This window comes from Quercus suber, unplaced genomic scaffold (assembly GCF_002906115.3).
Source record: "Quercus suber isolate HL8 unplaced genomic scaffold, Cork oak 2.0 scaffold_6, whole genome shotgun sequence".
Lineage (NCBI taxonomy): Eukaryota > Viridiplantae > Streptophyta > Magnoliopsida > Fagales > Fagaceae > Quercus > Quercus suber.
This window is the reverse complement of record NW_027069472.1, coordinates 2,953,957-2,967,579: the sequence shown is the minus strand read 5'-3', so window position 1 is coordinate 2,967,579 and position 13,623 is coordinate 2,953,957. Positions and strand designations below refer to the sequence as shown.

Genomic DNA, 13,623 nt, shown 5'->3' with positions numbered 1-13,623 from the left:
CATGAACCTATGTTATTGTGTGGAGTGTTTAACTCCTTTCCAAATATTTGAAATGTTTTAATATCATAAAGCAGCTCAGCAAAGTGCTTGGAAACCTGCTGTAAATTTTACATTTTATGAGTGGTAACCTGGTGACCAGATAACCGTGTCCCTGTCAGGTTGGATATAAGATGTTATCATTTATCATCGTTATAAAATATGGGAAAAGCAAGAACAAAGTAGCAGCAGTTATAGAAGTGAATGTACAGAGTTGTTCTTTTGTTTCTTGGTCACAGATGTAGAAGCTTTCTTACATGCAATTAGAAGGGTTTTGGTGATAAACCACGGCACCAATATAATGAAAAAGAGTCACATGCATACGCTAATGGTGAAATTTTAACATGGGTTAGCTGCCTATCAACTTTCTTAGACATTTGGTGATGATAATATGAATTTGTCCTGCATTCAATTGCTAAGCTTTGTTAGCAATGTAGATATTTGGCATTACTTAAGAAATTCAATGGAAAGTTAACAATAATTGGATGGAGTTGCAAAACTATCTTATTTTGTTTGACTTGAACCCAACTAGTCAATGTTAATGTATTTCATCAATATAGAAAATAAGCAACATAGTATAATTACATGGTACTACGCCTTTGGCATTTCCTTTCTTGGTGTTTTCAGTGTATTTTATTTTCTGAATGCCTTGGGAAAGTAACATAGTATGATCCCTAATTATAATGTGACATTATAGCTCTTTTTCATCATTTTATAGAAGTAAAGGCAGGAAAGTGATTGAGTTTTCTGAAAATATGTTGAATATGAAATTTGCACCTGGAAAGATAAGCTATGTATCTGTTCTGTGGGGTTGTAGCCTTTCAAGCTTCTGAAAAGGAAGGTTAACATTACTGTAATTCCATGGATAACGATTATGGCGTCCCCCCAACATGTGTGCATTTTGTTTGCATGGTAATGTGCTTAGTTGAGGTTGGAATATTAGAGCAGGCCAATTTAATTGATGTAATGCCTTTTAAGCCAATGCTGCCATTCTAAATCTCAGCTTGGTCCTTGTCAGATCCATCTTGACTCACAATTATCAGAATTTGCAGTTAGGAATTTCGTTGAATTAGATATGAATGACTCTTGAAGGTAGAGTTTGATTGTGTCTGATACAACAGATTACACTGTTAATGTTCTCCATGACATGTTGTCTCCAGCAATGTATTATGCATCTTAAAGTAGATGTCACGTAGTTTTAATATCTCACTCCTAGCTCTTGTTAACTAAATGTCTCATATTAGTAAGTCTGTTAATTAGTTAACCATGTGTCTTAATATTATTAGTCAGCGGGTTTTGTGGAGTTAGATGTAACAAATTGTAAGTCGGTTACAATTTTTCTCTAATGGCTAGAGAACAGATACGTCTATTTAGAGTATAAAAAAAGTTTTAAAACAGAGCCTATCTTGTAATCTCATTGGAGCAGTTCTAATACAAAAATCCTCTTAAGATCAATTCAATGTTGTCACAGACTTCTCTCTCTTTTACTTTCTATACTTTCTTTTAGTGTTTACTGTAAGATCAAACAAATCAAGGACTGTTGGGAGGAGAATTATAAGAAGAGAAAAAATATTGTAAGCTATACTACTGCAATTAGTTCTATCCTCAGGGCCACAGTTGTGTAAAGCTTTCTGGGGCTTCTGTTTGGGTTAATTAATGTACCTGCATCAACATGGATGCTTATCCGAGTTTGCCAAATTTGCAACTTAGTAAGAAAACTGATTTTGGAGTGAAATTATGATGCAGGATGGATATCAGTTCCATTAGTTTGAGAAGGGCTTCAATACTTTTGAGATGACTTCCTTATTGAAAGATAAAATCCTTCAGTACCGTTGCTGTTTATTCCTATTCATCCTTTGTGTGATTGTGCGCCCGTGCATACAAGGAAAAACCATTCTGTATTGAGTTCAATCAATTACATCAACAGTTCTATTGGATCTTGTTCTTTCGTATGCAATGATGTCATCTTTGCAACTTAAGAATTGCATTGAAATGAGCAATGCTGAGACCACCAAGATTGGCAAAGGTGTGTGAGGTACATTTGCCAGTCATAATTTGTCACAATTTGTCATGTGACGAGTTGTGATATAAAGTTGTGCTCAATTCGGTGGTACTAACTTAACTCTATTGAAATTCCAAACAATTATATTTTTTATTAGACAAAGTTTTGCTCTAAGTAGTTTGGAATTTATCTTTTTATATCAATTATGCAATAATTTATAAAATTATTTGTGTATATTATTTAAACAAACCATTCAAAAAAAAATTATACTAATAAAACTACACACGAATGAAATTACATTAATATTTTGCAGTCAAACTTTTGCCTTTTCTATCATCACAAGTAGAGATATAAGGCTACCCGCAATAATAGGCTGATGTAGTTCTGTTGTAATTTAATTATTCGTAGGTCCTGTAGGCCAATACAACTACATAATGTGCCTCCTATCCAAAAAAAAATTTATATAATGTGCCATTTAAAACCGTCCCCTAGGCTCATGAGTGTTAAGAATTTGACTATTGACTACCTTTTTTTTTAAGTTGGACTATTGTCTACATTTTTGTAGAGTTACCAGTGGTTACTGCCGTAGCTTCAACTACACGTGGATCAGTGTTATCCCAAGAAAAAAAAAAAAAAACATGTGCATCAGGGTTAATAATTGTTTGAACTTTGAAGCCCAACTTAACCCGTGGGCTAGCAGAACTAGGATGAAGGACAGGGCATATTTTCGCCATTCCTTAGCAAACTGTTTGATTTTTTTTTAATAGAAGCAAACTGTTTGATTGATTGAAGATTTGAAGCAATGATAAATCAAAACCCTATGCGGTGATGATGCTGTACTCAATTTGTCACAACCAGGTGGTCAAGCTAGTGCCATGATTAGTACTGAAAATAGAGCACCTAGCTATATGAATTATCAGTCACAGCACATGTCAGGGCTACACGACAGGACCACTGGTGTCAAATTCATCATGTATGCCACTCACATGCTTGTATTCAATATTCACCTCCATTATCCATTAAAGAAGAGACTATCAAATACCAATTATCAAAGGATTTCATTAACCGGACCTATTATCAAGTGCAATGGATAATATATAATTATATATATTTCCATCTTCTTTACCTGTCGAGTTCTTACATATAAGCATGGGGGTAAGAGTAAATTTCTATTAATTTATGCCGGTGCACATGCATTATCTCAACTCAAACATGCATGTGTGGGGGCCTTTGGAATTAACTTACATGTGAGATTGTGAGAGTGAAGACACATCAAATGTCACATGCAGGGTTAATATATATGTATATACCTATATATTATGGTGGATGATGATGCATGGTCTCTCATTCATAACAACCAAACAAGCCTATCTACATGAAACTTTTGAATCAACTCTGCTGAATCGAACGGCTCGCGACAAACTTTACATTGACATGCACTACGGAACTTGCATCATTTGGTGCAATTTGATGGGGCTGAACAAACAAATACTAAAGATGGGTAAAAAGCATTTCGAATCAACCAACTAGAAGTTGATTGCCACAGCTTGAGATGATGAGACGCACAATTCGTCCTAGCTAGCTAATGTTTCCTGTGCATTCTTACACTTGTCTCCCTTAACTGCGGGTCTATGTAGTGTAGGGCTCAGGCTTCACTAAGCACTACCACACTTTCACATTGCATGTGACTGATCATCCAATCCCATCATCAATCATAAATAAAGGAAACGACGTCACCTCCAATCCCATCCATGGCATCACATCAAACATGCAGAATCTGTTCACCAGTCTCACCGCCTCATAAGTGTATAGGAAATATCCAAATCCTATTTCCAAAGCGGCCAAAAGTAGACGGATAGATAGATCTAAAAGAAAGCAATCTTTGTACAATAATAAAATACAACTCCTAATTCTCAAGCTGCAGAAAATGTCCCAATAATAATACATAGATGCGTGCATGGATAGACTATGAATTTTAGCACTCTACATTTACAGCACATACACATAGATTCTATAGATTGCCATCCGTATAAAAACTAATAGAATACTCCATATATAAAGTTAAAAGTAGAGATGATTTTAAGCATCCAAGGGCCAAGATTCTCCATGGATCCTCATTGGAGTATCTAACATCATATGTAAGCCAGCCCTGTTGAAAGCAATTGAAGTGGACATCTCATGAACAGTGGCATCCGTAGTAGGAGCAGAAGCAAGTGCTGAGAGCCCCAACAAACCACAATCAACCTGAAATAGCGATGGGTTTTGATTTTGATATGTGTTTGGGAGAGTCCTATCCATCATCCATTGCGAGTTAGCTTCGGCTGGTAATTGGAAATGGGAAAAGTTTCCCTCTGTCTTGCACTGTTTTTGAATAGTCACGTGTTCCTTAAAAGTGCACTCTTGATGTGAGAGCAGGGACTTGAAGAGCATCGATGGTAGTGGTGATGGCGATGGGTTGTTGGTGGTGTCTGTGTTTTTGTTTGTAGCGACTGAGGTGCTGCTTTTGATTGTGGTGTGAATGGGTGAAAGGGAGGGTTGGACTTGGAATCCATTTATTGGGAATAGGTGGGATTGAGACACAACTGGGTTTATCAGGCTTTTGAGTTCATTTTCTTGTTGATTGATCAAAAAATGATTTTGGAAATCCTGCATTGAGTTCTGAGATTGACATTCTAATAAAGTTGTAGTTGGGGTTTCTAGCAATGGAGGCAAGGAACCACTTGTGGGTGATGAAGCAGCTTCCAGAAGATAACTTTGTCCTTGAAAAAGTGGATTTTTCTTCTCCCCAGCTTTGTGGAAAATCCTGCAAATCACCCATTCCTCCTGCAATATAACCATTTCATAAACAATAAGCTACTAATAAATCCGTCAAATATTTTCTCACACTTCTTTTTCACTACACTTGTACACAAAACAACTCCAATTGCATGCGCTAATGTACACATCATAAAATGTTAAATGTGAAAAGTGTAGGTATACTGAATCTGTGAAATAAGTTATACTAATAAATAATACCACAAAAGGACAAAAAAACACAAATTGAAATAGGCCGGGTACATGTTTAGTAAATCCATTAATGTTGCTTCAACTCTTGAATTAGAGTATGATCACGATGCAGCAATATTTTTTTTATTGTCAGGAAAGTATAAAGGCAAATAAATCACATGCAAGGCATAATATAGCATAAGAAATAGTGGCCATTGACACCCGCACAGATCTTTGTTATATCAATCTTTTCCAGTCACATCAAAATCTACCCCAAGGGGTTAATAATCCAAGTGAAAATGTTATAATATATGTTCTGGTTGGCATGCGCACACACAGAGCTACGAGTACAAAAAAGACATATAAGTCAACCCAGAAAGGGACAAAAGAGTGAGGGAGTGCAAATATGCAGTGCAAAATAGGTAACTTGATTCTCACGGCGCACGTGTGGGGGAACTGTAGAAGTAGGTGTTACATTACCTTACACGTGTGGCGGTAGGAGAAGTCACCGTCAAGGCGGTACTCATGCATGACCCACTTGGTCTTCTCGCCACGTGGGGCTCTGCCTTTGTAGAAAACAAGGGTCTTCTTCATCCCAAGTAGGGCTCCACTTGAAGCACTGTACACTTCTCTGTCTTTTCCTGTTGCTTTCCAGTACCCAGCTCCGGTTGCTCTGTTTGTTCTTAACCCAGTTGGATACTTCCTGTCTCTTAAGCTGAAGAAGTACCACTCTCTCTCTCCCATCTTTGCCACATCTATTAAAACAACAAACCAACAAATACATGTTAAAAGTGAAGAACTGAACACAAACATTTAACTTTTCTTCCCTTTTCTCTTCTCTTTTTCAATGCACATTTATTTGTGATTGAGATATGTCAGCAGGTTAAGGGATTTTGCAGGTGGAGTTAGATTTTCTGGCCAAAAATATATATGCTGGGAGGCTAGGCTTAAATTATAGCATGTGTGAATCATGTAGTCTACTTTTTCTTTTTAAAGAATCATGTACTCAACTTGAAGAAAAAGATAAGGACAAATCTCACGGAAATATAGTGATGCATGAACTGTTAATTACAGAGAAATATTATTGGAAGTAAATATTGGGTTGAGAGTCAAGAAAACCTTGCTAGTTTGGGAGAAATTAGTTGAACTATTATGTCCATTGGGAGGTGTTTAAAATCACAACCTCGTCTTAAACCATAAGATCCTTTAATCTAGTTTTACTAATTAGAAAGAAATATTCAGTTCTATAATTTCCTATGAAGGTTTTTATTTTTATTCTTTTATTTTGTAGTTTTTATTATTATTCTATAATAATAATGGGTTGTTAAGTTTTGTATTAGTGGGGTTGTTAAATTTTGTGAGTTACATGACCAATAATCAGGATCATGAAGGAAGACCGTAGACCATAATAAAGCTTAGCTCAGATAATCTTAACAACATGTTTCACCCAAAAGAGAAAAAAGAATTCATTCCAGGAATAATGAATAGTGAAGTACTATATTCTCATAAGAAAGGGGGGGAAAAACTCTCATGGGTGATATATAAGCGCATCAAGCTAAAAATATACATGAGAATGCTAAGGAAAAAGTAAAAACAAATATACTTGGCCATATAGTGTTTATATTTTCCAAAATGAAATGGAGCAAACTAGCATACCTGGAAGCTCCCACGGCTCACACCTATTAAGGTCAACCTCTGCAATCTCCACACCACAAAAGGCCCCATTAAACACTTTGGAAGCCAGATAAAAGGTTATAAGTTCTTCATCAGTTGGGTGAAACCTAAACCCTGGTGGCAAACCCTGCTCGTTTATTTCCTCACCAGCAAGCTCACGCAGGATCTCTTCCACTGTCAACATGTCCACACAACGTAAATCAAGTGCGTTTCTTCCCAGGGAGTATTTTCTTGTCTGTGTTGTGAGTGCTTCGAGGGTAAGAAATAGAGTGATAATGCATAAACAAAGTGAAGAGGAAATGTGAATATATAGGCCAGGGAGAAGAGAAGCACTGAAACCAAAGGAGAAGGAAAAGCAAATAGAAGGAGAGAGGGGATAGATTTTGGGTTCATAAAAGGTTATGTGGAGGACCTAGGGAGGCTCGCCTGAAAGGCTACAAAAACAGTGCAAAGAAATTTCGAAAAGTTGTTTTTATAAAAGTTTGATGTGTGTGTGTGTTGGGTGGGGGTGTAGTTAATGCGAAGTTGGTTGCAGAGATTTATGCGTGCGTATGTTAGCATAGATATGTTTAGGGGATATAGACTCAGGCTTTTCTTTTAGACAGTCACAGAGATAACACGACGGGTAGCTCTCTGAACAATGATATCGTCATCACCTAATCCTTTGTTCTCTTTTTGCTCAATTTGTAATCTTTTATATATATATATATATATATGATTCGGTTAATGTAGGTATTAAGGAGATATATTAATTATTTATTTTTTAAAAAAATTTATAAAAAATTAAAAAAATTGTCAAAATAATAATTTTTTTTTTATTTTTTATAAAAAAATTCTTAAAATAATTTATTAATATATACCTAAAAGACACACGTCAATAAATCTTATATATTCTAAAGGCACATATTAATAAATTATATATATATATATTTATAAAATTACAATCAATTTATGGGTTTCGATAAGTCAGCTCAATTGATAAAGTTTATACGTTGAAACTTTCTAAAAAAATTACAATCAACTTATTTATTTTTATTATAATGTGTGTTTTGTGATTATTATTATTATTATTGTGCTGAGATTAAACAAAACTATCAAAAAAAAAAAAAAATCTCGAAAGTCTATGGTGGAGGAAAATATGATACCACTGTCTACGTGGTAAAAGGACATTATCGTTGCTGCATAATTTTGGCAACGTTTTTACCTTTTGTCCTTTAGATTCCATTCTCTACGTGTATTAGAGAATTTGTATTAATTGGCGCAATTTTTATTTTATTTTATTTTTATTTATTCTAACTGAAAGATTTACATTTTCTATTTTACATATTTATTTATTAAATTATTTATATTAAATTATTTATTTTATATTTTATTTTATTAAAATATTAATGTTTATTTTTTTTTTCACATACAACTATCATCATTCACTTTCTTCTTTCATCTTTTGAAAATGTCAAGAAAAATAAAAAACTAAATACAAAATTAATAGTGTCAATATAAATTTACACAATTACTGTAATAAACTTGTAAATTTACGTAATTATATATTCACTCATGCAGGTCATTTTTAGAAGAAAAAAAAATGTGTAAATTTTACACATTTATCTATTATACGTATACTGTTGTGTATAAGTGCTCTTCATATTTTAAAAATGCGATTTGTTTATTTACTATAAATCAATAAAAGTACTATTAAAGATGAAATTACTTTCCTTATCCAGTAACAAATGATCCCATTATGAAGGGGTAAATAATTTCTCTACAAATATAATATAACAAGATTTTAAAATTTTATGTTTAAAAAATTTAATAAGCTGAAAAAAAAATAATTATAAAAAAAATAAATAAAAACTAGTCCAAACTCGGAAAAAGTAAAAACTGAGCCAAGGGCCCCCTCGTTCTGTTCATATTTGTTTGGCTTGGAATGCCTCCCATACCACTTTCCGAAACCTTTATTTTAGTCATTCATATTTTTGGAAATGTCTTAGAAATGAACAATAAACTGCTTCCGTGCATAACTAGTGCTTCTTTTATATATATACCTGCACTTTCATTAATTAGAGAAACAAAAATAGTACTAAGAGGATAAGTGTGAGAATTTAGTTTAGGGTTAGTGTTACTGATGATCTACTCTTTCAACTGAACTAGAATGGTCCTTTAATTAAGTTAGTCAAGCGTAGCCAGTAGCAAACCTTCGCCAATTTCAGAAAAAAAAAAAAAAAAAAAAAAAAGAGAAACCAGCTTGATACTTTATTAAAATAAGATTGCCAAATTAGCTACATCTTGTTGAACAACTGTAAATAATGGATTGGGGACTCCCTCCATCCAAACTACATAGTTTGAGACATTAATGGAATATCTTGCTAAACTATGTGCTAATCTATTGCCATCTCTTCTACAATGAGAGTATAACAATTTTTCATAACAACTGGAAAAAACCTTGGCATCATGAAGCAAAGGCTCCACTGAAGCTATAGAATGACCACCTCCTTTAAGTGAATTTATAATCAATTCTGAATCACCTTCAAGTACAACCTCTGTTATGCCTATCTCTTCTCCAAATTCCAGGGCCCGAGCAGCTGCTATTGCTTCAATCTCTATAGGAAGAAGAGCAGGTGCAATGCTTTGAGCAAGAGAGGCAATAACAGCCCCTGTGTGATCACGGATAACCACCCCAATCCCACTCCTATTTTCCTGCCTGAAAATCGCACCGTCAAAATTTATTTTGAAGCTTCTCGCATCAGGTGGTTTCCATTTCGTTCTCTGACGTGGAATGGTTGCTGGTTTGGCTAGGATTGTAGCAGTGAACTCCTCCAATTTTTCCTTCGCCTGGGATTCAATCATGTCCGACGGGCAGCAAGCCTTGTTGAGCCGGACCTGATTCCGTTGATGCCACAAGCCCCACGTCACCATCACAAAGAGCTCCGGATTACCATGATTTTTGAGTATCCACGATAAGAGCTCCTTAAAGTTTAAGGGACTTATGTTTTGGCAGCCAAACCACTTCGAAGATGCCCAGGCCGACCTGATCTTGCTGCAAGACCACAGTGCATGTAATGTTGTTTCCTCTTCTAGTAAACAACGTTCGCACCTGCCGTTCTCTGTGATGTGGCGTCGTTTCAGATTATCTTTCGTGGGAATTGCTTTATGGCATGCTCTCCACACAAAGTTTTTAATCTTATTATGAACTCTCAAGTCCCAAATGCTACGCCAGAAATTTCTGTCCTCCATTTGAGCTTCCACCGCCCCTGAAACTTCAGCCTCACTCTTCAAAAACCTGTAACCAGATTTGCAGTTATACTTCCCTGTTTGAGTCCACGGCCAAAACAGTCTATCTTCAGTAGGAAACCTTGAGAGAGGGATTGATTTAATGATGTCAGCTTCCACTGGTGCAAAAAGGCCATCAATAACTTCATCATCCCACGTCCTTGAGTCTTCCTTGATGAGTTTGTTAACCGTAGCTTCCTCCCAACCTTCAAGAATGAGAGATAAACATGGCAGTTATACTTCGCCAATTTCAGTTTGTGCCAAGTAAATGCTCAATAAACATGGCAGTCTTAATACTAAATTTGCGCAATCATGTCAGTAAAACGTTCTATAGTTTGGAATAATTAATTATTTAGCACTGCAAGCTAGAATGTAGTGGCGTGGAACTCCTTCATCTCAAAAAATAGTTAATTACTAATTAAATTTATAGTAAAATCTAATATTTATGCATGCGAGAGGATGACATATCACAACATTGTATTCTAAAAATACTTAAAAATTATCATATATTTTATCTTCATTATTTATGAAGTTAGACTAAGCTCACAAGAGAGGAAACTGCTTGATTGGTTGGGTAATTAGAATCAGTTCTCGAAAATAATAGACTACTCAAGAACAAGAATAAAAATTTTTATCATGTTGTAAAGGAGAAAAGAAAGGGAAGGGACTCCCTATAAAACTCTATCTTCTCTCCTTCTAATTTAGGAGGAATGAAAAATAGTGGACTTAAGAACAAACAATTCTCTCCATTTTGATTTTCTATTTCAATTTTTCTTCAACCAAACAAAATATTTTTCTTCCCATTCCTCTTTTTCCTTCTCTTAGTTTCTTTTCTTCCATATTCTCTCCAACCAAACCTTAAGAAACCCTAGGAAAGCAAGAGTGGGAAGATCCTTAGAAACCATCAGATTAAGGATCCTTATAAATCCTAATTATTAGTAGCTATTGATCTCTATTAGAGTGTGGGGTCCCCCCCCCCCCCCTTCTTTTTTCATATATAATGACAAGTAATGGGAACTTATAGAAATGCAAGGGACGCCTAAAAATAATCACATTTTTCTAAGCTGTTGAACTGCTGATAGCCTGACCCCCATCCCACCCATTCAGATGCTATACCTGCACTATCATGCTACAGGGACTTGGCCTTTGGCCCATATCCCATTAGTTTGATGATACAAAAAGTTTGAACTTACTGTAAACTGATCGGGACGCCGTTTTTCTGATGCAAGAAAATGCAACCTCATTGATGCAACTATCTCGTACTCTTTTTTCAAAACATAGCATGTCCAGAAGGTAAAAACATAAGCCATTACCAAATGGGTCCAAAATCTGCAACAAAAATTAGATATAGTTAATTGAAAATTTTCATTAGAATGTTGTTGCATACTAATTGATATATACAGTGATGTATTAGTGTCCACTCCATAGGCCAGTACACAAGTTGCCTTGTAATATATATGCTAAAAGTTGAAACCAAGAAAGCAAAGATATACAGACAATCCTCAATATCTTTATGGTTTTGTCAGACAAAAGAGGAAGCCATCAAGATTACTTATAAAAAAAACAGAGAAAAAAAAAAGGAAAAAGAGAGGTAGCCATCAAAATAAGAAAAGGTGACTGAGGGCAAAACTAATGATTTGAAAGACAGTGGATTTATATAACATCCCATAAATTTTAATATTCTTTATTTTAATAATATTAATTGATTATTAGATATTGAAAGAAAATTTAATTAGCATATAACCTTATATTGTACTTGGGCAAAACTAAAATATTTTCACTAATTTCTAATGAGTAATTTAAGTAGGAGCACTTTGGTAAATAGTATTAACCCCGATTACCCACTATTTATTTATTTCTTCTCCTTTCAAGTTGTCCTAGTGCTCTCCATGAAAAGTACATAGTATTTCCGCTCAATGCAGGGGAAACACCAAATACCACCTCCCTTCCATATTGGTAGCCGCCAACTCCTCCTTAATCTCTCTCTCTCTCAAGTTCTTTATGCCAATCCCCATCCCTATCTTTGATTCAGGCCTCACCAACCCCAAATCAACTAGTAAGAGCTAACCTCAATCTTAAATACTAGCAGGGATTGACGGGAATCATTGGGAACTGTCACACCTTACCTAATCAAATCCACATGTTCTCAAGATGCATGCTTTATTTCTTTTCAGAAAATAAATGGTATTAGAACTTTAGGGCTTTACATTTAAATTTTAACGAGTCTTTGACAGAATCTTTGGAGCCCGTAGTAAAGAATAATAATTAATTTCATACGTTTCCAAGTTAGGCATTGCTATGTGTGGTTTGCTATAGGTTTTAAGGACAGGTTTGAATTTGCTTAAGTGATTATGTCCATTGAATGTTCCTTCTTGATAAAGTTCCATATTTCTTAAGATGTTTTTTTCCATATTGTGGATGCTTGTCACCCTTCTAATCTCATATTATTTTCATCTCTCTTTTGAGCTATTTCATTTGTGAAACTAAGTTGTTCACGTTAGTAAGCACCCTTAATTGAATTCTTTGCCATGAAGTAATTTCACTGACCCTGCCCATGGGGCAATATATGGCCATGAATTGGATTATGTAATTGATGTTGTGGAAGTTGGGATGTTGTAGGGGTAAATTCAATTTCATGGATAATGATTTCTGATTTTTTTTTTCTTTTTTAAATATAGGAAAATGATTTCTGACATTTAATTTTATGTACCCCATAAGTTTAGCAATAATTTCCTCTAAGTTAAAGGATTTCCATCTTTTCAAAAAAATTAGTTATTTCTTTGAGGTGTGTAATATTCGGAGTCAAATTGCCAAAACAGCAGGCCATAAGTGTGATGTAGGTGAGCTTGAAATTGGTGTTGCCTAGGATATTTGGAAACATAATTAATTTTCTAACCCACAAATGTGGTGAAATGAAAACTAGTAAGAATAATCTCTTGATCTCGTGATGTGTATCTGTACGATTTTTTTGGAAAGAAAAATTTTAGAAAATAAAAAGTTTTATGCAATAACTTTTTATAAAATAAAATTAAAAAAAAAATTATTACAATTTTGGTAAAAAAGACTGATTGGCTAGATGTCGTGCAACTTCAACTACTAATGTTAGTTTGGTCCAATTTAATCGGATTCTGCTGGACGTTCAATTGGTAATTGGTTGTTGACAGTCCGACCTTAGTGTTGTCCATTGTTAGCCTATTATTTATATATATAAACTTTGTTATGTATTTTTATAGATATACATCATATACCTTTACAACAACAAAAAGCCTTAATCTCAAAATTTTGGGTCGTCCATGGATCTTTATCAGTTTAGTTAGGGTTGGTCACATGTATTATTTTCCTCCATTCTATTTTATCTAAAGTCATACTCTCTGTTACTTTCTAAATTGACATTTCCTTTTTTATTACTTCTGCTAATGTGTTTTTTTGGTCTTCGTCTACCTTTTTCGTTCCCTCAACTTAAATCAACTCACTCTTCCTTACAAGTGCATTAGTCAGTTGCTCTCTTTTGAACATGACCAAACCATTTTAAGTGACTCTCCCTCATCTTTTCATTAATAGGGGCCGCCCTACCTTTATGTGAATTTCCTCATTTCGAATCCTATCTTTCATTGTATTTCCACTTATCCATCTTAAAATTCTCATTTTAGCTAGGGGCT

The 13,623-nt window shown here is 34.7% G+C and overlaps 1 protein-coding gene across 1 annotated transcript; it reads right to left on the bottom strand.

Annotated features, from left to right (window-relative positions):
- Positions 1–3,971: 3,971 nt before the first annotated feature.
- LOC111990310 (protein CUP-SHAPED COTYLEDON 3) lies at positions 3,972–7,184 on the bottom strand. Its single transcript, XM_024022098.2, has 3 exons — positions 6,680–7,184; positions 5,504–5,778; positions 3,972–4,861 (listed from the first exon to the last, which is right to left on the bottom strand). Exons 1-3 carry the CDS (start codon positions 6,879–6,881, stop codon positions 4,118–4,120), a joined length of 1,221 nt encoding a protein of 406 aa, XP_023877866.1. The 5' UTR covers positions 6,882–7,184; the 3' UTR covers positions 3,972–4,117.
- Positions 7,185–13,623: the final 6,439 nt, after the last annotated feature.

Coding starts and splice junctions, on each gene's coding strand:
- LOC111990310 (XM_024022098.2), bottom strand. CDS start 6,881: ATGTTGACAGTGGAAGAGATCCTGCGTGAGCTTGCTGGTGAGGAAATA. Junction 5,779..6,679: donor TGAGCCGTGGGAGCTTCCAG/GTATGCTAGTTT, acceptor TTGTTTTAATAG/ATGTGGCAAAGATGGGAGAG. Junction 4,862..5,503: donor CCTACCGCCACACGTGTAAG/GTAATGTAACAC, acceptor GTTATATTGCAG/GAGGAATGGGTGATTTGCAG.